The sequence below is a fragment of the Periplaneta americana genome, chromosome 14, assembly GCF_040183065.1.
Source record: "Periplaneta americana isolate PAMFEO1 chromosome 14, P.americana_PAMFEO1_priV1, whole genome shotgun sequence".
Taxonomy (NCBI): Eukaryota; Metazoa; Arthropoda; class Insecta; order Blattodea; family Blattidae; genus Periplaneta; species Periplaneta americana.
The window spans coordinates 116,735,403-116,760,265 of NC_091130.1; the positions used below are offsets into that span (position 1 = coordinate 116,735,403).

General features: G+C 35.9%; 1 protein-coding gene across 1 annotated transcript; it reads right to left on the reverse strand.

The window, feature by feature from the left end:
- Nucleotides 1-1,527: 1,527 nt before the first annotated feature.
- cyp33 (peptidylprolyl isomerase cyclophilin-33) lies at nt 1,528-23,272 on the reverse strand. The gene is made up of 7 exons (XM_069845979.1): nt 23,115-23,272; nt 22,453-22,622; nt 19,643-19,822; nt 16,887-17,093; nt 7,905-8,086; nt 2,716-2,782; nt 1,528-1,914 (listed from the first exon to the last, which is right to left on the reverse strand). The coding sequence occupies exons 1-7, from the start codon at nt 23,146-23,148 to the stop codon at nt 1,846-1,848; spliced, it is 909 nt and encodes a 302-aa protein (XP_069702080.1). The 5' UTR covers nt 23,149-23,272; the 3' UTR covers nt 1,528-1,845.
- Nucleotides 23,273-24,863: the final 1,591 nt, after the last annotated feature.

Sequence of the window (24,863 nt, forward strand, 5' to 3'; positions counted from 1 at the left end):
CCTAGATCAAATAAAAAATTACAAGTCAATTATTCAAGTTGCGATGTATTACAACAATAAATTATTCAGTTATGTTTTCTGGTTACCAACATGTCTTCCAAGCCTCATTTTCTCATAGTAATAGCAGACTGAAATTCATGCTTATAAGGAAACTGTTAATGCACTCATACTGAAACCTCCCCTAAAACTGTACAAATAGTTGCATTTTCATAGAAGATAGAAAAAAAAAGCTGTTAAGGGTGTGAAAACTTGAAATGTTGTATTCAGGAACAATGGCGCATACTAGGAGTAAACTGTTGAGTTACCTTCTTCCGTGAACCTCTACTTTACTGTGTAACATGTGAAGCAAGGTTGTGTCCTACCAATGGATGCATCTGCTGCATGAGCAGGCTATTTCACTTTTCCATAATCTTTTATTCAAACTTCAATTTCGAAGCGATATAATTAATATGGGCAGCTATTCTTTTATAAATGTATGTCTGCTATAGAGATATAACTATGGACACAGTTTTAGGGAAGGATTCAGCATGAGTTTATAAACAGTTCTCTTGTTACTAAAGTGTTTTCAATCTTATGTCATACTTCAATGTTAAAAATATTATTACTTACTTACTTACAAATGGCTTTTAAGGAACCTGCAGGTTCATTGCCGCCATCACATAAGCTGCCATCAGTCCCTATCCTGTGCAAGATTAATCCAGTTTCTATCATCATATCCCACGTCCCTCAAATCCATTTTAATATTATCCTTCCATTTACGTCTCAGCCTCCCCAAAAGTTTTTTTTCCTCCGGTCTCCCAACTAACACTCTATATGCATTTCTGGATTCACTCACATGTGCTACTTGCTCTGCCCATCTCAAACGTCTAGATTTAATGTTCCTAATTATGTCAGGTGAAGAATACAATGCGTGCAGTTCTGCGTTGTGTAACTTTCTCCATTCTCCTGTAACTTCATCCCTCTTAGCCCCAAATATTTTCCTAAGAACCTTATTCTCAAAAACCCTTAATCTCTGTTTCTTTCTCAAAATAAGAGTCCAAGTTTCACAACCATACAGAACAACCAGTAATATTACTGTTTTATCAATTCTAACTTTCAGATTTTTGACAGCAGACTAGATGACAAAAGCTTCTCAACCGAATAATAACAGGCATTTCCCATATTTATTCTGCGTTTAATTTCCTCCTGAGTGTCATTTACATTTATTACTGTTGCTCCAAGATATTTGAATTTTTCAACCTCTCCGAAGGATAAATCTCCAATTTTTATGTTTCCATTTCGTACAATATTCTGGTCACGAGACATAATCATATACTTTGTCTTTTCGGGATTTACTTCCAAACCTATCTCTCTACTTGCTTCAAGTAAAACTCCCGTGTTTTCCCTAATCGTTTGTGAATTTTCTCCTAACATATTCACGTCATTCACATAGACAAGAAGCTGATGTAACCCATTCAATTCCAAACCCTGTCTATTATCCTGAACTTTCCTAATGGCATATTCTAGAGCGAAGTTAAAAAGTAAAGGTTATATTATTATGCATAATTTTTTTAATAGTTCTTTCTAACACTCATAATCAGAATAAAACGTTATTCTTCATTACAATTCAAGATTAAGTTCTCTTTGTTGTTGAGGTCTTTGTGCATTTTGAAAATTATCTTCAATATTCTCATTTCTTTTCTCAGCATTCAAGAAATTAGGAATGGAACGTATTTCGAAAATGTCTTCACTCCATAGTACAGCTGGGCAAAGTCCTGAACAGTCTTGGCCCCGAGCAAATGGGGAACTCTGGGAGTGCTGTTTTCAGTGGTTCTAGTAAATCACACGTCTTTGAGTCCATAAGAATCATACCAACTCTCCAGAGGCAGATATTATTACTTTTTCTGTTGGTACTCCAGATTTAGTTCCGCATTTCTGAAATAAAATGCAGACGCCTTGTATTATAATGTACCCAACAACAACTTATAATTTAAAATGTTGATGATTCAAAGAACCTTGAACAATATCACACTTTTAAACATTGTAAATGAACTGGGAATTAAATAAATGAAAGATCTGTGTGTCACAATTCTCAGGAATATACTACAATAGAACCATAATTTCCATTTTCAAAAATAACACTAACATTTCAAGAGTTGGAACATGATGGTCTTTACATGTTATTGTGATTTTATTAAAATATCATATCATATTCTGTTTATTGTTAATGTGTGTTTCCTAACAGCAAATTTAATGGTTATTAAGAATTATGTAGGTTACATACAATGTAGTTACATTGCCTAAGTGTGTTTTAATTTCTACTTTCAGTACTTAATTGCTTATATTAAGTAAAAACCCTATTTTAAGATTTTGCAATTAGGGAAAAAATTGAATTAATTTCCCCAGAGATAGGTAAGGGGTTTTACTATTTTTTTTTTTTACTTTGTTATTTAATGACGTATCATCTACTGGGTTATTTAGTGTTGATGGAATTGATGATAGCGAAATGGTATCTGGTGAGATGAGACCGAGGATTCGCCATAGATTATTTGGCATTCGCCTTATGGTTGGATAAAACCTCGCAAAAAATACAAGTAGGTAACCAGTCGAAGCGGGAATCGACCCATGTCTGAGCACAGCTCTGCATCAGGAAGCAAATGTGTTACTGTCTCAGCTATGCTGGTGACTGTTTCACTATCTATCCTATTTAAGCAGGGAAACTTAAAAATATCTTACCTCCATTTTTTTCAGAACATCCATTCCACTGATAACATGTCCAAATACCACATGTTTACCATCCAACCTATAAGAAACCACACCATTAAGAAGTTAATGGAAAGATCTTTCTTGCAAGGTTGAAATATAATTAAAGAACATATAATTTCTTTTTATATAACGTCAGCTCCCTCTTCTATGCTGTAATTATTTTTATCACAACATGGGGTTGTCTGGACAACATCCAGCCATTTGGAATGTCTTAAGGACTGATTGTGCAGCCTTGATGTAATTTGGCGTCAAGTCAGAGGAATCTTATTGTGCATGCGTGAACAAGGGCATAAAACAAAATGGCGACTCCGCAGCAATGCGCACAAACTGTTTTCTGGTATGCAGAGATGAAATCAATAATTACAGTGCAAAGAAATGCACCTGATGTGAAAACCATTAAGGCATGTTGTAAGAAGTTTCTGGCAACTGGAAGTGTGAACAAACAATCCGGAGATTCTCGTTGACGTGTCTCAGAAGAGAAAATTGAAGAAATTAGAGCAGGATTTCAGACAAGTCCTCAAAAATCAATTCGCCGTGCGTCCCGGTAGATCAATGTGCCGAGATCAACTGTGCATTGAGTGGTTCATAAAAAACTACCCATACAAGGTGCAAATTATTCAACAATTAAAACCAGATGACAGGCCATATTCTCTCAGGCAATTTCTTTGCATTCATCTCTGTATACCAGAACACAGTTTGTGCGCGTTGCTGCAGAGTCACCATTTTGTTTTATGCCATTGTTGCCCAACATGTGACAGACGAATTAACTTCAAACAAATGATATAACAATTCTTTGAGTTTCTCTTTCTTTTAATACCAGTCTCATTTCATAATTTCGCATACTTTGTTAGCAATTAATTAAAAATGTGGGAGGTTTGAAAGGGACACGGTATATAATAAACGAACACACTGCATTTGATAGCAGATCAATTACAACAACATGCATATAATGCAGTTAAATAGTTTGGTAAATGTATAGTATTACACTTACTAACAGTGAACTAGTTTACATACTTTGTGAAATTATCTTTTAACAGACAAGACCAGTGCTGTCATGGAGGCCATGTGACATGTGACATATGGGAACCTATAATGTTTTAATGAATCGTATGGGGAAGAGAAAACTTTGCCCATACGGAGCATGTGGGTGCTACATTTGTGCATGGAAATCTGTATTTTTTACACGGAGATCTGTACTGATCTTAGATTATATTGTTTCTAATATCTTCTTTGACGTTCATAAATATAAATGGTCCACTTCTACAATGCTGGAATCCAGGACCATATATAAAAGAATGAAATTTTTCCAAAAAAGCAACAACAAAGGAGACACAGTTTCCTTTTGCCTCACTGGCTTCTATGGGATGTATATAGTGATAAATACATGACTTTAGTTTGCACCTACAAATACTTTTAACATAAAAATCGTTTGATACCGATATTTACCTTTATCTTTTAATACACTGTAAACTAAAAGAACTCCAAAAGGAAATAACATTTCAGAGGATACCTAGTCATTGTGGTATACCTGGAAACGAGAAAGTCGATAATATTGCAAAACAGGCAACATATTTGCAACCAAGATCTCTTCAAGTGATATCTCTATCCAGTGCTTTTGCTTCAGTAAAGTCTCATTTTACAAACCTATGGATCAACAATTGGCTCTCTTCTGACAAAGGAAAAATTTTACAGTCTGTACAAAAGAAACCAAATGACCTGGAAATGTACAAAAACTTGCCCAGACATGTTCAAACATGTTTAACAAGAGCCAGAACAGGTCACATTGTCACTCAAATGTACTTACACCGATTTCACATTTCTGATAATCCTACTTGTCCGTGGTGTAATAATCATGATGCAGATCTGGAACACATTCTTCTATACTGTCCATCCATAAACCACAAAAGAAGTAAATTAAAATCGTCAGTACCAGTTGCAGAAGACACAGCCCTGCAGTATATATTGATTACACCCCAACTCTGGCTACTAGCAACAGGCATCTATAATGAACACTGATCAAAATACCCCTCATTTCTCGTGAAAAACAACTGAATAGACTACAGTGGACTATAGTGGACTCTGTGTTGTCAGCAAACAACTAGATACATTAAGAAGATTGATTGATTCTAATACACTGCTGTAACCCACTTTTTACTAATTACCAACATACCATGTGAGAGGCCTGGATGAATTGCTAGGGAAAAGGTCTGTTTCTCTAGTATTGCGTCCGGGGTCTCTCGACTGTCATATTTGTAACAAGTATGGGGGGGGGCATTAGAATATTATTTTTTTTTAATTAATTAATTTTTTTTTTAATCCAATGCCACCAGGTTGTCTTTTCGACATTTCTGGTCTTCTCTCCTGGTCGCCACGACTGAGGTTGGGGCGCCTGGAAGGCAGAGTTACATTACCCCGATGATGTGATAGGATGATTATCATAATGTGGTGCCAGGAGAGGTCTTAAATCTAAACTTAACCTAAATTCCAGACCATGGACGAACACAGGAATAATCCCCTTTAAGGAAAAATTCCTGTGCTCTAATCGGGAATCGAACCCGGGACTCATGAACTATAGCCAGAAGCTCTGACCATTAGACCATGAGGAAATGGAAATATAAAAATTGGATATTTATCTTTCGAAGAGGTGGAAAAATTCAAGTATCTTGGAGCAACAGTAACAAATATAAATGACACTCGGGAGGAAATTAAATGGACAATAAATATGGAAAATGCCTGTTATTATTCAGTCGAGAAGCTTTTCTCATCTAGTCTCCTGTCAAAAAATCTGAAAGTTAGAATTTATAAAACAGTTATATTACCGGTTGTTCTGTGTGGTTGTGAAACTTGGACTCTCACTTTGAGAGAGAAACAGAGATTAAGGTTCTTAGGAAAATATTTGGGCATAAAAGGGATGAAGTTACAGGAGAACGGAGAAAGTTACACAACGCAGAACTGCATGCATTGCACTCTTCATTTGACATTATTAGAAACATTAAATCCAGACGTTTGAGATGGGCAGGGCATGTGGCACATATGGGTGAATCCAGAAATGCATATAGAGTGTTAGTTGGGAGGCCGGAGGGAAAAAGACCTTTGGGGAGGCCGAGACGTAGATGGGAAGAGAATATTAAAATGGATTTGAGGGAGGTGGGATATGATGAGAGAGACTGGATTAATCTTGCTCAGGATTGGGACCGATGGAGGGCTTATGTGAGGGCGGCAATGAACCTGCGGGTTCCTTAAAAGCCATTTGTAATAATTGTAAATTCTGCAAAGTATTGTCAAGATTGTACAAGCATACAGGTACACACACATTAGGTCGTACATTACAGGCGTTATGTTCAGTTCAAGTTTGTCCAGTACGGATGTTTGCTCTGCAGAATGAGTCCTGTCGTGTTTGTTCCACCTTGTTATAAAAATATTCACTGTCCTTCACTCATATTTTAAGCCTTAAGAATTTTAGCACATATTTCATGTGAAATAAGACTAAGCTTTTGATGTCTTATTGTAGAGGTGTAAGTATCAAACGATTTTTATGTTGAAAGTATTTGTGGCTGCAAACTAAAACCACGTGTTTATCACTATATACATCTCACAGAAGTTAGTGAAGCAATGGAAAATTGTGCTTTCTTTGGTGTAGCTTTTCTGGTTGAAAAACCCCATAGTGCTGTAGATACACGCGCCAGGATTCATTAGGGCAAGTATGCCTCTACTGTAACAGCTTCATAGAATCTTCTTCTATTCAAACCTGTTTTACAATTAAAAAGTGAAGCAAAACAATTTCTTTACTTCTTCCTTAACATGAAAACATCCATTACCTAATGGTCGAAGGGTAGAGAAAAGAGAGTGAAATATATGTTATTGTTGTTTTCTAATGCCAGGCGTTTGACAATAAAGTCATTTGACCTCTTGCACTCCAATATTTTTCAAAGATATTATCATGGCCAGCCACTGAAGCACAGATTTTGAGGTGTTCCGAATCCATTTCTTGGTTTGAGTTGCACAATGGGCAGTTAGGGGACTGATATATTCCAATTCTATGCAGGTGTTTGGCCAAACAATCATGGCCTGTTGCCAATCTAAATGCAGCTACAGATGATTTCCATGGTAAATCGGGAATTAACTGTGGATTATGGTGCAGAGAGTTCCATTTTTTCCCTTGAGATTGTGTTATCAAATTTTGTTTGTTGAAGTCTAAGTATGTAGATTTAAATAAATCTTTTCACAGAGTAATACATAGATTTAGTAACAGGTCTGTAAGTAGCAGTGCTGCCTTTCTTTGCTAAAGCATCCGCATTCTCGTTTCCCAGGATTCCACAATGGGATGGTATCCAATGGAATACAATTCTTTTATTGAGTGATATTGAGAGAGCATTTTAGTTATTTCTGCTGTTTGAGATGAAGGTGTGTGTTTAGAGACTATTGATAGAATAGCTGCTTTGGAGTCTGACAATATAACTGCATTCTTAAATTTATTGATGTGGCATAGAAGATTCCTGAGATTTTCACTTATTGCAATGATTTCTCCATCAAAACTTGTTGTTCCACACCCAAGAGCTCTATAAAGTGAGAAGAGATAGCACGTAACACCTGCACCGGCACCTTGTTCTCTGGAGATCAAGGATCCATCAGTGTATAAATGAAGCCAGTTTTGTGGAGGGTACCTAATATTAATTGTCTCTGAAGACAATTATTTTAGTATTTCAGTGAAATATATATCGAGGGATAAAAATATTGGGTAGGGTGTATGGCCAAGAAAAAATTTACCATGACAGCATTGGAAGACTAAATAGAATCTACAAGCATGCGATTTAGTTCATATAATATTACTGGCAGAAATTATAAAATTATCATCTGTTAACTGCTAGCAATCCTCAATTTTTATATGAAATTACGATCTTTTATTATGAATCACAAAAGGAATTATAAATGTGCAGCGGATGTGCTGATTACATGCCTGCCTATTCAAGCAAATTTACAGTGACTCAGTGAGAGATAATACATCATACTTTCAAAAACTAGGTGAGGACAAGAGTTTCACTGATTTTTTAACTAAGTTAAATCCATTTTTGTATTGGCAAAAGAAGGAAATGGAGGGAGGAGCAATGAAAGGTGAAGATAAAGAAAAGAAGATAGTTAATCACAGACCATGAACTTACCAATCAGTTCGTGTCGTACAAAGAAAAAACTGGGAGCCATTTGTGTTTGGACCTGAATTCGCCATTGACAAAGTGCCTGGGTTCGTGTGCTTCAAAGTAAAGTTTTCATCTTCAAATTTCTTTCCATATATTGATCTTCCTCCGGTACCATTGTGATTCGTGAAATCTCCACCTTGACACATCTTATAATTTGTTAAGGGATTTAACATCCATTCTTTGTAGATTATATCCCTGATCACATATATAACAGACTGGCTACCCGCATGTTACAATCGGTAACATGTGGAAAAGAACCACCAGGATCACCACCGTCGATTGAAAATGACCGCTAGATGGAAGTACAGTTGCTCCATGCAATTCAAATGAGAGTTATAACATGACTTCTTATGCAGTCGCTAGATGGCAGCATAGTGAAATTGATAAAAGTTGTTGCCATCAAAGCCTATAAGGCTGGGCAATCTGTATTGCATATTGAACTGTAATTGTGTATTAAGTATATGCTGTGGGTATGTTATTGTGTGCTTGTATATTTCGTATTGTTCTAATATGTTTAACTGTAGACTTTTTGGTGAGATATGTAGTATTTCCATATCTGTTTCTATATTATTGTAGTCGTGATTGTTGTTAGCAATATGTTCTGCGTAATTTCATGTGATGTATGGTTTAGTTATAGCTTTAATGTATTCACTGTACCTTATTTGAAATGATCTTCGTGTCTGTTCTATGCAAAAATCTGGACAGCTATTGCATTTTAATTTGTAAACCCCGATTGAATTATATTTATTTGTTTGTTTGATGCGATTATTTAGATATTTCTGTATTGTGTTATTCATTTTATATGCTATCTTGTATTTTAGTTTTCTGGACTTGCAATTTTGTATGTATACAGCATATACTTTATACACAATTAGAATTCAATACAATACATTATTTTATATCATCCCCACCACTGACGAAAGCAAATGCTGAAAATCAATCTCGAATATAAATAAAATTTAATAGACATTAATTTATTGCCAATATTAATTCTAGAAATTTCATATCCAAATCAACCACCTAAAAATCTAACCAACAATATTAAAGTTTTTAAATAAAAAGGTAAACAAATTAACAAGGTAGTAGGAAAAATAATTCAACTAAGAAAACAAGACCAGCTGCAGCAGCGGTAGTTCGAAGGACACTGAAGATGACACCACACCGGTGTTGAAATGGGGCCCGCCTGTCATAAGGTACATTAACTTTTTTAAAATCCTAACACTTTTAATTATTTAACTGTAGAAAGTTTTAAAGTTTTAATCAAATGTTTTTTTTTAAGATGGTTATTTCAACGACGCTGTATCAACTACTAGGTTATTTAGCATTGATGAGATTGGTGATAGCGAGATGGTATTTGGCAAGATGAGTCCAAGGATTGGCCATAGATTACCTGGCATTCGCCTTATGGTTGGGGAAACCTCGGAAAAAACCCAATCACATAATCAGTCCAAGCTGGGATCGAACCCGCGCCCGAGCGCAACTTCAGACTGGCAGACAAGTGCCTTAACCGATGAAGTAATGAAAAAAATACCGTTTGAACCGTGCTCTATATCAAGGAGAGTACTCACTTTTAAGATGTAGTTTCAATGATATTGTCGAGCATTCTGACTCAAATAAAATGTTCATGTTCTGATAATTTATTCTCTAAAATGTAGAAGTTAGAACATAATTATGAAATTTATTCATCACATTTAATATACACATGAAGGAGCTGGCAACAGGGCATACATACTCTTAATAGGCCAGCAGGTTAAAGCAAGGATTGTAGTTATGCTTTGCTTACAATATGGCACTCATATCGACATGTTTTAGAGGTCACTGCACTGCAGTGTTGCAACTATGTTCATTATTTTTAAGATAAAACAATAATATGCTAGAAATGGTAGTTTTTAAGAAAATTTTAATTATGCTGTTTCAGTCATGAGTGGTGTGATAAAGAAATGCTCTCACAGCTGTTATATTTTGGTTTGACAAAACAAGGGTGGCTGTGTTTATATTAGCTTCAAGGCTAGTGCTTATCTCGCCAGCAGAGGATTGTACAGATATGGGATGTGGATATTCAGCTTCAATAAAAATTGCTCTTTCACATGACATTATCAAAAGAAGTCTTATATGCAATACATTGTATGTGCTTAAAAAAATTATAAGAGTTCGCCACTGCGAGCTAACACACTTTGTTAACTAGACAACATTGCAACAACCTCAGTGGCGGATTGCAGAATAGTAGCAGCATCTAGGTCTGCCTCATGTTTATAGTTGTCCTGTGTTCTCTATAACGAGAATTTATATAGGCCTAGTAATATGGATGACGAAATTCTAAGTTTCTGCACCATGGAGCCAGGCAGCAATGTTGTTGTTGTTGTTTTCTAATGCCAGGCGTTTGACAATAAAGTCATTTGACCTCTTGCACTCCAATATTTTTCAAAGATATTATCATGACCAGCCACTGAAGCACAGATTTTGAGGTGTTCCGAATCCATTTCTTGGTTTGAGTTGCACAATGGACAGTTAGGGGACTGATATATTCCAATTCTATGCAGGTGTTTGGCCAAACAATCAGGCCTGTTGCCAATCTGAATGCAGCTACAGACGATTTTCGTGGTAAATCGGGAATTAACTGTGGATTTTGATGCAGAGAGTTCCATTTTTCCCTTGAGATTGTGTTATCAAATTTTGTTTGTTAAAGTCTAAGTATGCAGATTTAATAAATCTTTTCACAGAGTAATACATAGATTTAGTAACAGGTCTGTAAGTAGCAGTGCTGCCCTTCTTTGCTAAAGCATCCGCAGTCTCGTTTCCCAGGATTCCACAATGGGATGGTATCCATTGGAATACAATTCTTTTATTGAATGATATTAATGTAGTTACTGCAAGTGTAAGAAAGCGTATCAAGGTCGAAGAAATGTGTCTTTTTTTATGAATATTGAGCATTCCGAAGTTGTCACGATGACAAAAATTAAATAATATTATTATGTAAATACTTGGAGGATTTAGTGAAGAACTGTTTTCAGAACATGGGAGGAGTGATACTAGGAGGAAGAAGAATAAAGTGTGTAAGATTTGCTGATGATATGGCGTTGTTAGCAGAAGAGGAGATGATACTAAGGAATATGCTACTGAAGCTAAATGACAGCTGTGAGCAGTATGGAATGAAGATAAATGCCAACAAGACGAAGACCATGGTCACAGGAAGAAAAGTAAAGAAGGTAAACTTGCGAATTCTAAATGAGGCAGTAGAGCAAGTGAACAGCTTCAAATATTTGGGGTGTGCTATAAGCAATAACATGAGCTGCTGCCAGCAAATCAAAAGGAGAATAGCAATGGCAAAGGAAGCTTTTAATAGAAAAAGGAACATCTTCTGCAGACCTTTGGAAAAAGAACTAAAGAAGAGGCTAGTGAAGTGCTTTGTGTGGAGTGTAGCATTGTATGGGACAGAAACATGGCCATTACGACGAAATGAAGAAAAGCAGATAGAAGCATTTGACATGTGGATATGGAGAAGGATGGAGCGTGTGAAATGGACAGAGTAAGAAACGAAGCTGTGTTGGAAAGAGTGGATGAAGAAAGAATGATGCTGAAACTGATCAGAAAGAGGAAAAGGAACTGGCTGGGTCACTGGTTGAGAAGAAACTGCCTACTCAAGGATGTACTGGAAAGAATGGTGAACGGGAGAAGAGTTCGGGGCAGAAGAAGATATCAGATGATAAGACGACATTAAGATATATGGATCATATGTGGAGACAAAGAGGAAAGCAGAAAATAGGAAAGACTGGAGAATGCTGGGTTTGCAGTGAAAGACCTGTCCTTGGGCAGAACACTATGAATGAATGAATAATGAATTCTGTAAATCCATAATGTAACACTCTGTGGGAAGATTTTTCTGTCCCTTCTCACACAAAAGAAATGTTTAATGAAATGTAGAGTTCACACTTATAGTCCGGGTCATCTTACTTCATACCCTAAGGGTGAAACCTAACCATTCCCCCCCCCCCCCCATTACTACATATGCTAGTGGATTGTGGTGATTTTCTAGTTTGCAGGTTGAATTTTCTTTTGCCAACTTCATTTCGAATTTCGATGCTGACAAATACTACTGCCCGTGTCTCACGTCCTGAACCGAGAGCTCCCTAGTGCTTATAACCACGCCTCTTAGGTCTGCTCGGACCGGCACGGCAGCTACAGCGTGCGGCACGGCAGCATATTACATGTGTTGAAAACATTATCTTATGCCAGTGCAGGGGTTTTTACTGTTTATAATACTGGATACTCTAATCATGGTTACCACTATTGCTATTATCTCTGATGGCGATTTCCGAAAATGTATGTACACACTAGGCCACTCTTCGTTCAGTCTGGACAACTGCTGAATTGCCATAGAGCAGTATTTCTCAAAGTATGTTCCGGGGTTCCGTGATCCCTATATGATTTTAAATTTTATTCCATACGTTTTTTTACTTGGTTATTTAACAACATTGTATCAACTACTACGTTATTTTGCATCGATGGGATTGACGATAGCGAAATGGTATTTGGCAAGATGAAGTCAGGGATTCGCCAAACATTACATGACATTCGCCTTTCGGTTGGGGAAAACCTCGGGAAGAAATCCAACTAGGTAATCAGCCTAGCGGGAATCGAACCCGTGCCCAAGCGCAACCCTGGATCGATAGGCAAGCGCCTTAGCCAACTGAGCTGCTCCGGTGGCTATTTTATACTTACTGTTAATGGTTACCACAAAAATATATAAATATTACGAAAATATGAATCCATAATATCATGAAACCACCGATGATGATGATGATGATGATGATGATGATGATAATAATAATAATAATAATAATAATAATAATAATAATATTCCAATAATATGCCTAATGACAATATGTTTGATGAACATCTAAAACGGAAAATACCCATAATACTTATCACTTTCATCACTGGATTCTCTGCATATGTGTTCACTAAAACCAGAGGGCTTAGATCTAAGCCCTCTTGACTAAAACAAAATACCGAAAAGACAAAATGCAGAAGTACAGTAGAAATGAGACCACAACTTTCCGCCATAAAACCAGATTGCAGGCTTAAAAAGCAAATATATTCGTCCCACTGAACAATTATTGAGATACTAGCTTTCACTTGTCTGTTAATTATTAATTACTAATAAAATATTACAAGGATTCCGCAGTTACACTTTAGATTAAAAGGGGTTTCGCGGTGGAAAAAGTTTGAGAAACACTGCCATAGAGGAAAGAGTTTACTGATGTGTACACGTGATAAATGTAATCGTGATTAGGTCGATAATCTCAAGCAGAGACTGTAGTCTACCACTGGTATCAGTGTTTAGTTACAGGAATTGATGAGAAGGACATAATTTGTTTTGTGAGGGGACAGCCTATACATTCGCCTGTCCATGGCTGATCTTGCTCCATAGCTGACAAAAGCAATCCTGAGAAGGTCGATGTGTTGAACATAGGGTAGTAGGCACATGCGGTACCTAGGACAGCCCACTTTCCCCCTCTGCATCTCGCCCCGCAAAGAAACAGCTCAGGAAGTGAGGCACGGGCAGTACAAATGTAGTGATTTTGCAACTGGTATGTTGGCGGCTGAGACAAATATTGACAATATTTGTCGGTACTGGAGTTCGTGGAATTAAAAATTGTACTACATTTCTGAGTCGGTTAATGGAAGCTAGTGAAATTTGAACATACTAATAATTAATTAATATCAGTATGAATATTAATATATAATAGTTATTTTATGTGTTGCGTTGTGGTTATAATTCAAGACTATAGTCAGGCAAGTTTTCGGAGTTAGTACTAATAATTTCATGTGGTCAAGCAAAATACATTTTTAAGTTAGGTCTTGTAAGTCGATTGTTTAGTCAAACCAATGAATTTCGTAGTGCTAGACAAAATACTTGACATGTTGATCCCTTTCCCATATAGTTTGCCTACAAAAATATGTTAGAAATTATTGAATTATTTAGAATAACCTCCAACAGAAAATACGGTAAATAAATGTTTAGTATGTAGGATTGTGTGATATCTGATAACAGTTGGCAATGCTAACAAGACGGCAATATTTGCTGTTTAGGAACTGTTCTTATGTGACCCTCACTATATATCATGTAAATCAATTAACATAAAATAAAATTTTGACAAAGAAATATTAATTCATTAAGGCAGCGTTTTTCAACCTTTTCCCAACATTTGGCACACTAAAGTTCTAATTTAAAATTCCGTGGCACACTCATATAATCTAAATCACTGGTTCCTAACCAGCAGGAGAATTTTTTTTTCTTCATAAAAACAAGTGAAATATTATATTTTTAAGACTAGCCGTACCCGTGCGCTCCGCTGCACCCGTTAGAAATAAATATAAAGTAATTATATAATTAAAATAGGATATTTGATCCAGGGAACATTCGTGTTTGATAGAAGGATAAATCGTTTATTATGTTACTTAATTTAAATTGAATTCAAAAATTAAAATGCGATCATTTTGATCCAGAGACCACTCATTTGGTCAAAAAAATTAGTTTAGGAAATACAGGAAACGAATATACAGAATAGCCTATCAAGTTTTCTGTGCATAAGAATCTATTTTAATCTTAGCTGTCCTCGATTCACTCAGAAGTTACTGTGATAACATTATAGCATTATGTCCATCCAGAGAAACTACACTTTCCAATGGTGAATTAATAATTAATTATACAAATCGCTTAATTTAGCTTCTGATATTACTTCATAGAAATGCAGAAACATTATCTGTAGGCTATCTTTCATAGCTTTCGATTGTTGCTGTCCAAGGCCCCTTATAGACGAAGTCATTTGTTTTTTAATTCATTACACGGCCTTAGATGGCAGTTATTTAAAACTCATTTATCTCATTAAATATCAGTCCTATCAAAATTTTTCAAGGAATAAAACTTATCGCAAATTATTTTTAAAGAAACTTTTGTTATGTAACATGTTTCACAAAAATCAATAATAAGCGAGATATTTCGATTTAATTCAGGAACCCTTATAACCCCCCTTTTAAATAATGTATTTTGAATGCCATATAGCCTAAAATCTAAGTTACAACGAACTTAATTTATATTCCAATTTTCATCGAAATCCGTTCAGCCATTATCACGTGAAAAGGTAACAAACATACAGACAGACATACAAACAAAAATTTCAAAAAAGCGATTTTCGGTTTCTGGGTGGTTAATTATATATGTTAGGACCAATTATTTTTGGAAAATCGAAAATTACCAGACAAATTTCGGCTACAGATTTATTATCAGTACAGATGGTATGATATTTTAACTTTACTGATCTGGCAACCTTTAGTCATTCTCTTGTCTGTCGCTCTCACACACACACTGTTTACAGAATGTTGACTTGCGCTGTGTTTGCTGAAAGTTGACTTTCGTGGATTCACTTTTTCAATACTCTTGACTATTATTTTTCCAATTTTGCTAAGAAAACCTTGACTATTCTTATTTTCTCGCCGCACACAAACGGATCATTTGTGACACACTAGTATGCCGTGGCACACTGGTTGAAAATGGCTGCATTAAGGTATTCCAGTCATTTCCGAAAAGTATTGCATTTTTCTAAGCCTTGTGTTTAAATATCACTTGCCATCACAGTAAATATAAATTTAAATCCATTTTGAATCTTTCGTACACTACTTTTAACACTTGAATATAAATACTTGATTACATGGCGAACTTACTCATGTTAATTATATAAAGGAAACAAACGACAAATACACAAACTACATCAATACATAAACAAAATACACCGAAAACTCTAATACACACTGGAACTTGAAAACAATAACTCCATAAATTTCCTACACATCATCATAACAAAAGTTGACAACAAACACACCTTCAAAATATACAGAAAACCAACCACCACCACCACACACATACACAACACATCTAATCACCCCACACAACACAAACATGCTGCATTCAAGTCAATGGTACACAGATTATTCAACATACCCATGAGCCAACAACACTACAATGAAGAAGTGAACACAATCAAATACATAGCACAAGAAAATGGTTACAACCCAAACATAATAGACAACATCATAAGGAAGACAAAACAAAAACTCAACAAACACAAAACACAACACAAGAAATACATCACACTAACATACAAAAACAAAAACACACATAAGATCGCATCTTCATTCAGAAAACAGAAATAGAACATAGCATACAGAACAGAAAACACACTACAAAGACATCTCAACACACAAACAACACAAACAAATAAATACAACCACACAGGCATATACAAACTCACATGCAATAGTTGCGACAGTTTCTACATTGCACAGACAGGCAGATCATTCCAAACTCGATACAAAGAACACATTAAAGCAATAACCAAGGACACAATACATCTACATATGCCGAACACATAACTAATGCTAACCACATATACAATAACATAAATACAGACATGGAAATCCTACATATACAACCCAAAAATAAAAAACTCAACACACTAAAACACATCGCAATCAAATTCTCACCACACAGATCAATTTTAGAATACACACACTATTTGACTCAACTCATCATACGAATGCACCCACACAACAGGCAGCGATGGTGAGATGATGCCGAGACACAGAAGGCTCTGAGGATGGTGTCAAGTAGCACCGAAACAGCTGTAAGCCGCACATGCTTACATAATTAACATGAGTAAGATCGCCATTTAATCAAGTATTTAAATTTAAATGTTCCCAGAGGTTAAATATCTAATCAAAACACTTCAATATAACATATTAACACACATAAATCATAAATTTATAACTGGGATGCAGAAACGTTGTAAATTTAATTTCATTCATAAATCTTCAATCAAAACAAAATGATATATTGAAGAATTCCCTCCCTAAAAAAGTTCATTAACAGATGATTGTAAAGGATACAAAGTCTGGAATTATTCTATGGAAGGTGCTGCCTTGATAGCCATAGCCTTTCTCATGTGTACACAAACATCTGAAGTTCTCTGCCGTTTTCGGGACTATATCAGCTCGAAGCATCATTATTATTCTTCCAATACTGTTTTTACCAATTTTTATATCAAAATAGACCTGAGGGTTCTTCTTTGATTTCTTTGCCTCAGGTTCCTCCTCCTAAATGAAAAGGGATAAATAAAAATTTGCAGTTAGTGCACTGTACAAAGATTAAAAAGAAAATGGTTTCCGGAGCTGGTGTACATGGTCTGTGGATAAACTTCGGGGCTTCTACCGCGTTGTCTTGGTGTTGGTGGCTGACGTTTCGACCGCTGTGTTGTGGTCATCCTCAGAGCAGTTGGATAAGGAAATAGTATGCGAGCTTGTATATATATATATATTTTTTAATCCAATGCCACCAGGTTGTCTTTTCGACATTTCTGGTCTTCTCTCCTTGCCATGGCTTAGTTGTAACCCACTTCTGAGATTGGGGCGCCTGGAAGGCGGAGTTACATTACCCCGATGATGTGATAGGATGATTATGATAATGTGGTGCCAGGAGAGGTCTTAAATCTAAATTCCAGACCATGGACGAACACAGGAATAATCCCCTTTAAGGAAAAATTCCTATGCTCTAACCGGGAATCGAACCCGGGTCCTCATGAACTATAGCCAGAAGCTCTGACCACTAGACCATGAGGCTGGTCATATATATATATATATACTACTCGCATACTATTTCCTATCGAAAGTCCTCCCCCATTGAGACATCTTTATATATATATATATATATATATATATATATATATATATATATATATATATACACAAGCTTGCATACTATTTCCTCAACGAAGAACCAATCAGATGTCAGAAGGAGAACCTATGACATATCATTGAAAGTCTTTCCCCATTGAGAGACCTATATATGTACATGCTCGCAGACTATTTCCTTATCCAACTGCTCTGAGGATGACCACAGCACAGCGGTCGAAACATCAGCCACCAACACCAAGACAATGCGGTATAAGCTCTGAAGTTTATCTATCCACAGACCAAACAAACAAATAATTTGAGTGATATTATTTTCATTATACAGCATAATAAGTACCATGTAAATACTATATAAAATTATCAATATACATACTATACCTTATTTTATTTCAAGGAGTGCAGTTCGGTGTCTCCTTTGAACACCGAACTGCATTCCTTGAAATAAAATAAGGTATATGAAGATATAATAACACAAAAAAAGACAATTTTCGACGATCCAATTTGAAACAAAATAACATGAAACAAATGTTAATAAAATTACAAAATTCACACAAATCTTAAGAATAATGAACAATACGGTACTTGAAAAGTTATAGTTAAAGAATCTTCTACAATACAATTGACAAAATAGTAGTCCTTTGCAGTCTGATGTATGGTAATCAAGCTTGGACTCTCAAAAAAAATACAGAGTGTTTCCGAGGTGGTGTTACAAACTTTCAGGGATGATTGCGAAGGGCACATATATCAATTTGAGATAAGGAACCCTGGTCTGGAAATGACCGAGTCGAAAGTTACAAGCAAAATATTGTGTGGAAATGAAATAATTTTATTCCTCTGTACACCTTATGTATGTGTATTTATCTGTACATCTTACACATACTGTATTCATCTGATGTTGTTTATGCTGTCTACTTACAGTATTCCATTCAGTGCGCTTCTGAGGGGTGGGGACAGGAAACTACACTAAAGCAATGCAGATAGCGTAATGTGTAACGGACATGGTCGGTCCTGATTTGCACGTCTGTAGACAGCAGTGTATGTGTACAAGTTGCAGTGTCCAGTCGATCAGTCCTAGTGAAATGGAGGAGTACACGAGAGTGGAATAAGCAGACCTGATTTTCGAATACGGATGAGTCAATGGGAACAGTAGACAAGCTCACAGATTGTATCGGGCCAAGTATCCATGTAGGAGACATCCAGCCCATACCATCTTTCCATGACTGTTCCAAAGATTAAGGGAAGGAGGGCATGTGGTGCCAAATTACAATTCCATTTCTACACAACTATTTTTGCTTATAACTTTCGACACAGTCATTTCCGGATCATGGTTCCTTATCTCAAATTGATACATGTGCCCTTTGCTGTCGTCCCTGGAAGTTTGTAACACCACCTCAGAACACCCTATATATATATGAAAGCAGTTAAAATGGAATTTTTCAGATCAGGAGGATACACACTATTGGACCAGATGAGAAATGAGGGCATTTTAGAAGAACTGAAAGTAGACACAGACATTGACAAAACTGAAAAATAAAAAATAACTGCATTTAAACACAAAAACAGAATTTAAAGTATTTGACTTCCATCAGATTTATAACAATATATTATTGAATTTCATACATAATAACCGAAATATATTTTATTTATATTCACATAAATATAAAACCAAAAGAGCAGACAACATATGCTTGACAGTACCGAAATGTACTGCAACTGTAGCATATAATCACAGTAGCAACTTCGGTCCAAGGCTTTATAACATAATAGCTAAATTCCCAAACATACAATTTGCCAATGCTCCTTCCTCGGGAAGAAGGTTGGATTAGTTTATTTCTCTGTGTAGAGAAGGGCAGATGAGTGACCTCCTCTGCAATACTTCTATACAGCAGGATGGATTAGTGTATGCACATAAAGAACAATTAATTTACTAGCAAGTTATACCGATATGAACATACCTTGTCAGTATCTTCAGCTGATCGTTTTGTACCAGATTCACCATCCTTGTTCAGAGTTTTTCCTGCATGTTCTTGTAGCCAAGTATCGTCTGACCACACAGCTTTTGATGATCCTTCCTTGATTTTCTGTGGCTTTGCAAGATTTACTCGAATTGTCCTGCCAAATAGTTCTGAATCATTCTAAAATTATAGAGGTAATTAATTTTAATAACTCTGGTAAAGATAACAATAAATTCGTGTAAGTGCTTCCTACTCTGGAAATTATAGTAGATGGGCTGGGTTTCATCGATAAATCGAAATCTTATTTCTGTAAGTTAAAAATAAAGATTTCTCTGAAATGAGTAAATGAAGACAGAAAACACACTCAAAGATATTTTCGTACTTTCTTCTTCCTCGATAGGGTGATATAAAGTTTCGTTTAGTAAGTACAGCAGTGCTGTAGTTGGAAAAAAAATTTACTGTGCCTAAACGAGAAGCGCTACTGTACCTCACTTGAGGAATGGAAGCACTGTAATGTTTTTTGTAACAGCCTGTACTGATGTGTTAGAACTCTGCAGGTGTTCAGGCCACCATATGAACAACATACTGCACAACAATCCAGAAAAAAAAAGTGATCCTGGTATAATGTGTAAACATAAAGACGAGATTAAATAAAATAATTAGAATTTACATTTCATATGATATCTTTACTTTTTTTTAAATAAACAGATAAAGTAAATGTCAAATTGGTCCACCGCTGTGGAGTAATGGTTAGCACATCTGGCCATGGAATGAGTGGGGCCAGGTTCAAATCCTGGTTGGGACAAGTTACTTGGTTGGGGTTTTTCCTCAACCAATTGAAGCAGAATTGCTGGGTAATTTTCGGTGTTGGATCTCGGACTCATTTTGCCATCGTACCTGTACAAGAGCGTGGCCATTCGGCTACCCAATCATTCACAGAATAGGAGTGGTAAGCACAATAAGCCTCAGGCTGCAGTGCAAGTCTTCGGGTTCCTCCTCCGTACAAGAGAAAAAAAAAGTAAAATTGTCCGTATATTTTGTTACAATTTTACTTTATTTTACAATCATCATCAGTTAGCGCTACAACCCGGGATGGGTTTTGGCCTTCTTAACAACAGCCTTCCATCTTACTCTGTCCTTTACTATGTTAGTCCATCCTCTCACTCCCATAATTTCAAGATCTTTGGATACCCCATCCATCCACCTTAACTTTGGTCTACCCTTTCTCCTCCTGTTATATAGTCTACCCTTTAAAATTTTAATAGGAGTGTGTGTTTCAGGCATCCTGTTTACATGTCCTAGCCATCTCAGTCTTTGAGTTATTTTACAATACCTTTATTAAATAATCATATTCAATATACTGTACCAAGGTCAAGCTATAATGGAGGGAGGAGATAAATGATGTCCCCATAATCTCGTTATATAGGGATTCTATGATTTTGCTTTGACCCTCCCCCAAGGAAATGGTTCTCTCTCTGCCTATGGGTTTCACTGTACCTACATATATCATATTAAGAAAAGGCCATTTTTAAATAATTAATTAATCTTCATTCAGAGTGTACTAAGAGATATTGGATATCGATTCTGCAAGTACATTAAGGAGGGAAAAAGTATAAGTAAATGAAATTGTGATATACCAAATAAACGTCCTATTCATGTGATGAATTTAATGTCAATAATGTAGGAATTTGCAAAAACTTAAAAGTTATGTGAAAACACATCTTGCATTCTTGCATTTTAATATTCACTACAAATGAAGGGTTCAGAGCCATAGTGGGCCAAGCGCCATTTATTAAAAACTGAGAAAGCAAGGGTTAAAGTTATTTTTTTAGTAGGTTATTTTACGATGCTTTATCAACAGCTTAGGTTATTTAGCGTCTGAATGAGTTGAAGGTGATAATGCCGGTGAAATGAGTCCGGGGTCCAACACCGAAAGTTACCCAGCATTTGCTCATATTGGGTTGAGGGAAAACCCCGAAAAAAACCTTAACCTGGTAACTTGCCCCAACTGGGAAGGTTAAAGTTAAGTGAATACTATAGTTTAATGAAGATTGACATATCATTTAGTTTGAATGTGTATACTTTATATTACTTGCTATATGTTTCCATTGAATTACAGTGATAACTTCATTTTAACCCTTGTTTTCTACGGTTTTAGTAAATGGCGCTTGGCCCACTAAGGTCCTGAACCCTTCAAATGCTGCTGTGCTTTACGAGTGTTTCAGTCTTCAATTAAATGATGAATATTAACAGGTGTGTCATATATTGATCAGTGCTTTAGCATCACCTACAAAACTTTTGGTATTCTAGTTTCAAGAACAGTTTGCACATGTAATTATTTAAAACGTTTAAGCATAACAATGATTTTCAGTAGGTCTATTAAATACACAATAAAAAAATATATTTATATACATTTAAATGTAATGAGTTTACGAAACAAAGTGACTTCTCCAGCAGTTAACCAGGAACCAGTGGTTCACCATTTTTCTCCTAAAGATAAAACTTCAGTGATTGAGAAACTTTACTTAAAATTCTTTTAGGACAGTATAAAAAGCATGAATTTCCACCTCTTACTGTGAATATCTTCTGTTAATTAAATGGCCATGTCTGGTTAAGCTTAATGTTTTTCTAATTGAAGTACAGAGATTACTCTTTCACAAAAACTGCAAAGGAAATTCGAATGTTGTATATTGATTAATTCTCTAGTAATCCTCTCTCGTGAAGTTTCATTTCACAGGGACGATGTCAGCTAAGACTCCATACGTGCAACAGAGACTTTGTACGTAGTTCAGCTTAATTAACCTTCTTACCATATTATCTATTGCAGCTGCGGCATCTTCTGCAGATTCGAATTCAACAAAGGCAAAACCCCTATGTTTCTCCGTTTCATAGTCAAGAGGAATCTGAATATCCATTATATCACCAAAAGGAATAAATGCTGCATGAAGAACCTTCTCATCTACTTCTTCTGCTAAGCCCCCTGCAAAGAATAAACACATATTAAACAAAAAGAACTCACTATACAATTACAGAACTGGTATACCATAGAAATTATATATTATAGGCCTATACAATAAGCACAATGGGAGATTGTGAAGAACGTGTAACTTGCGGTTTTGAGAGAGGAAAAGGGTCTAATTTTCAGAGGAAAGGTAGTTATAATGTGAAGAACTCAAATAAGACGTCAATTGACTTCAAAACATTATAAAATACCTCAAAATTGGAAATAATTTGTCGGTGTACATAACCTAAAAGTGATTATTTAACCGTGAAATGAAGAGGTAGAATACCTCCAAATGAACGCGAAATGCACATTTCGCTTCACTTAGTATATGCAAGGCATATTAAAAGCTTAACTTAACTAATCTAATCTAACCTAACCTAACCTGCCAGATCCGTATATGCAAGGCATACCAAATGTCTGAAATATTTGGGTGACACGTCTTTCACAACAGCCGTACAATGAACTTACCAACATAAACTGTTCTTTTCGGATTTGTCGACATTATTTTATCTAAAAAGCGTTTTATCTTTCCAGTCTCACGTATATCGTAACATCTCCAGAACTTCTTTAAAATTATATTCTTCGTGTTTTTAGAGTTGAAATATTGGTAATCCTGAAAGGAGCAACAGAAATATAAATTTACCTTCGTATATTACCAAAGAACATATTTATACTATAGGTCTAATTGGTTACGATCATTGTCGAGAGATGGCTACAGTCAGTCTCCTACTTACAAACATAATCACCTCGAAATAATCCTATAATTCTATTTTTTGGAGTATGAGTACCACATTATTATTTCTCCAATATATCAAAATGTAATATTAGCAGTACATCAGTTATTCATAGATTTCAAAAAGGCGTATGACTCGGTTAAGAGAGAAGTTTTATATAATATTCTTCTTGAATTTGGTATTCCCAAGAAACTAGTTCGATTAATTAAAATGTGTCTTAGTGAAACTTACAGCAGAGTCCGTATAGGCCAGTTTCTATCTGATACTTTTCCAGTTCACTGCGGGGTAAAGCCTTTACTTTTTAACTTCGCTCTAGAATATGCCATTAGGAAAGTTCAGGATAATAGACAGGGTTTGGAGTTGAATGGGCTTTATCAGCTTCTTGTCTATGCGGATGACGTGAATATGCTAGGAGAAAATCCACAAACGATTAGGGAAAACGCGGAAATTCTAGTTGAAGCAAGTAAAGCGATAGGGTTGGAAGTAAATCCCGAAAAGACTAAGTATATGATTATGTCTCGTGACCAGAATATTGTACGAAATGGAACTATAAAAATTGGAGATTTATCTTTCGAAGAGGTAGAAAAATTCAAATATCTTGGAGCAACAGTAACAAATATAAATTACACTCGGGAGGAAATTAAACGCAGAATAAATATGGGAAATGCGTGTTATTATTCGGTTGAGAAGCTTTTGTCATCTAGTCTGCTGTCAAAAAATCTGAAAGTTAGAATTTATAAAACAGTTATATTACCGGTTGTTCTGTATGGTTGTGAAACTTGGACTCTCACTTTGAGAGAGGAACAGAGATTAAGGGTGATTGAGAATAAGGTTCTTAGGAAAATATTTGGGGCTAAGAGGGATGAAGTTACAGGAGAATGGAGAAAGTTACACAACGGAGAGCTGCACGCATTGTATTCTTCACCTGACATAATTAGGAACATAACATCCAGACGTTTGAGATGGGCAGGAGATGTAGCACGTATGGGCGAATCCAGAAATGCATATAGAGTGTTAGTTGGGAGGCCGGAGGGAAAAATACCTTTGGGGAGGCCGAGACGTAGATGGGAAGATAATATTAAAATGGATTTGAGGGAGGTGGGATATGATGGTAGAGACTGGATTAATCTTGCTCAGGATAGGGACCAATGGCGGGCTTATGTGAGGGCGGCAATGAACCTCCGGGTTCCTTAAAAGCCAGTAAGTAAGTAAGTAAGTAAGTAAGTAAGTATAATATTAGCACTTCTTGAAAAAAAAAAAAAGCCAAATGGCCATAGATTGGAATTACTTCCATATATGGGCAATGGCAATTGGCATTTTGGTATTTTGTACTGATTTAATAAACTGACTCGAAACAAAGATAAATGGCTTTAGAAAAAGAAAATATAATACCTAACCTAATATGCACATTAGCACCATTTGTATTACTTTTTTTTTACTTTATTATGCTTCCCGGCTCTAAAATAGGGTTCCCAGACATACT

Bases quoted from the DNA above. Each gene is read 5' to 3' on its own strand.
- cyp33 (XM_069845979.1), bottom strand. From the start codon at position 23,148: ATGTCGACAAATCCGAAAAGAACAGTTTATGTTG. The intron at 22,623-23,114 runs GTAAGTTCATTG...TATTCTTTGCAG, and splicing joins GAAAAGAACAGTTTATGTTG to GGGGCTTAGCAGAAGAAGTA. The intron at 19,823-22,452 runs GTAAGAAGGTTA...CTATAATTTTAG, and splicing joins CAGCTGCAATAGATAATATG to AATGATTCAGAACTATTTGG.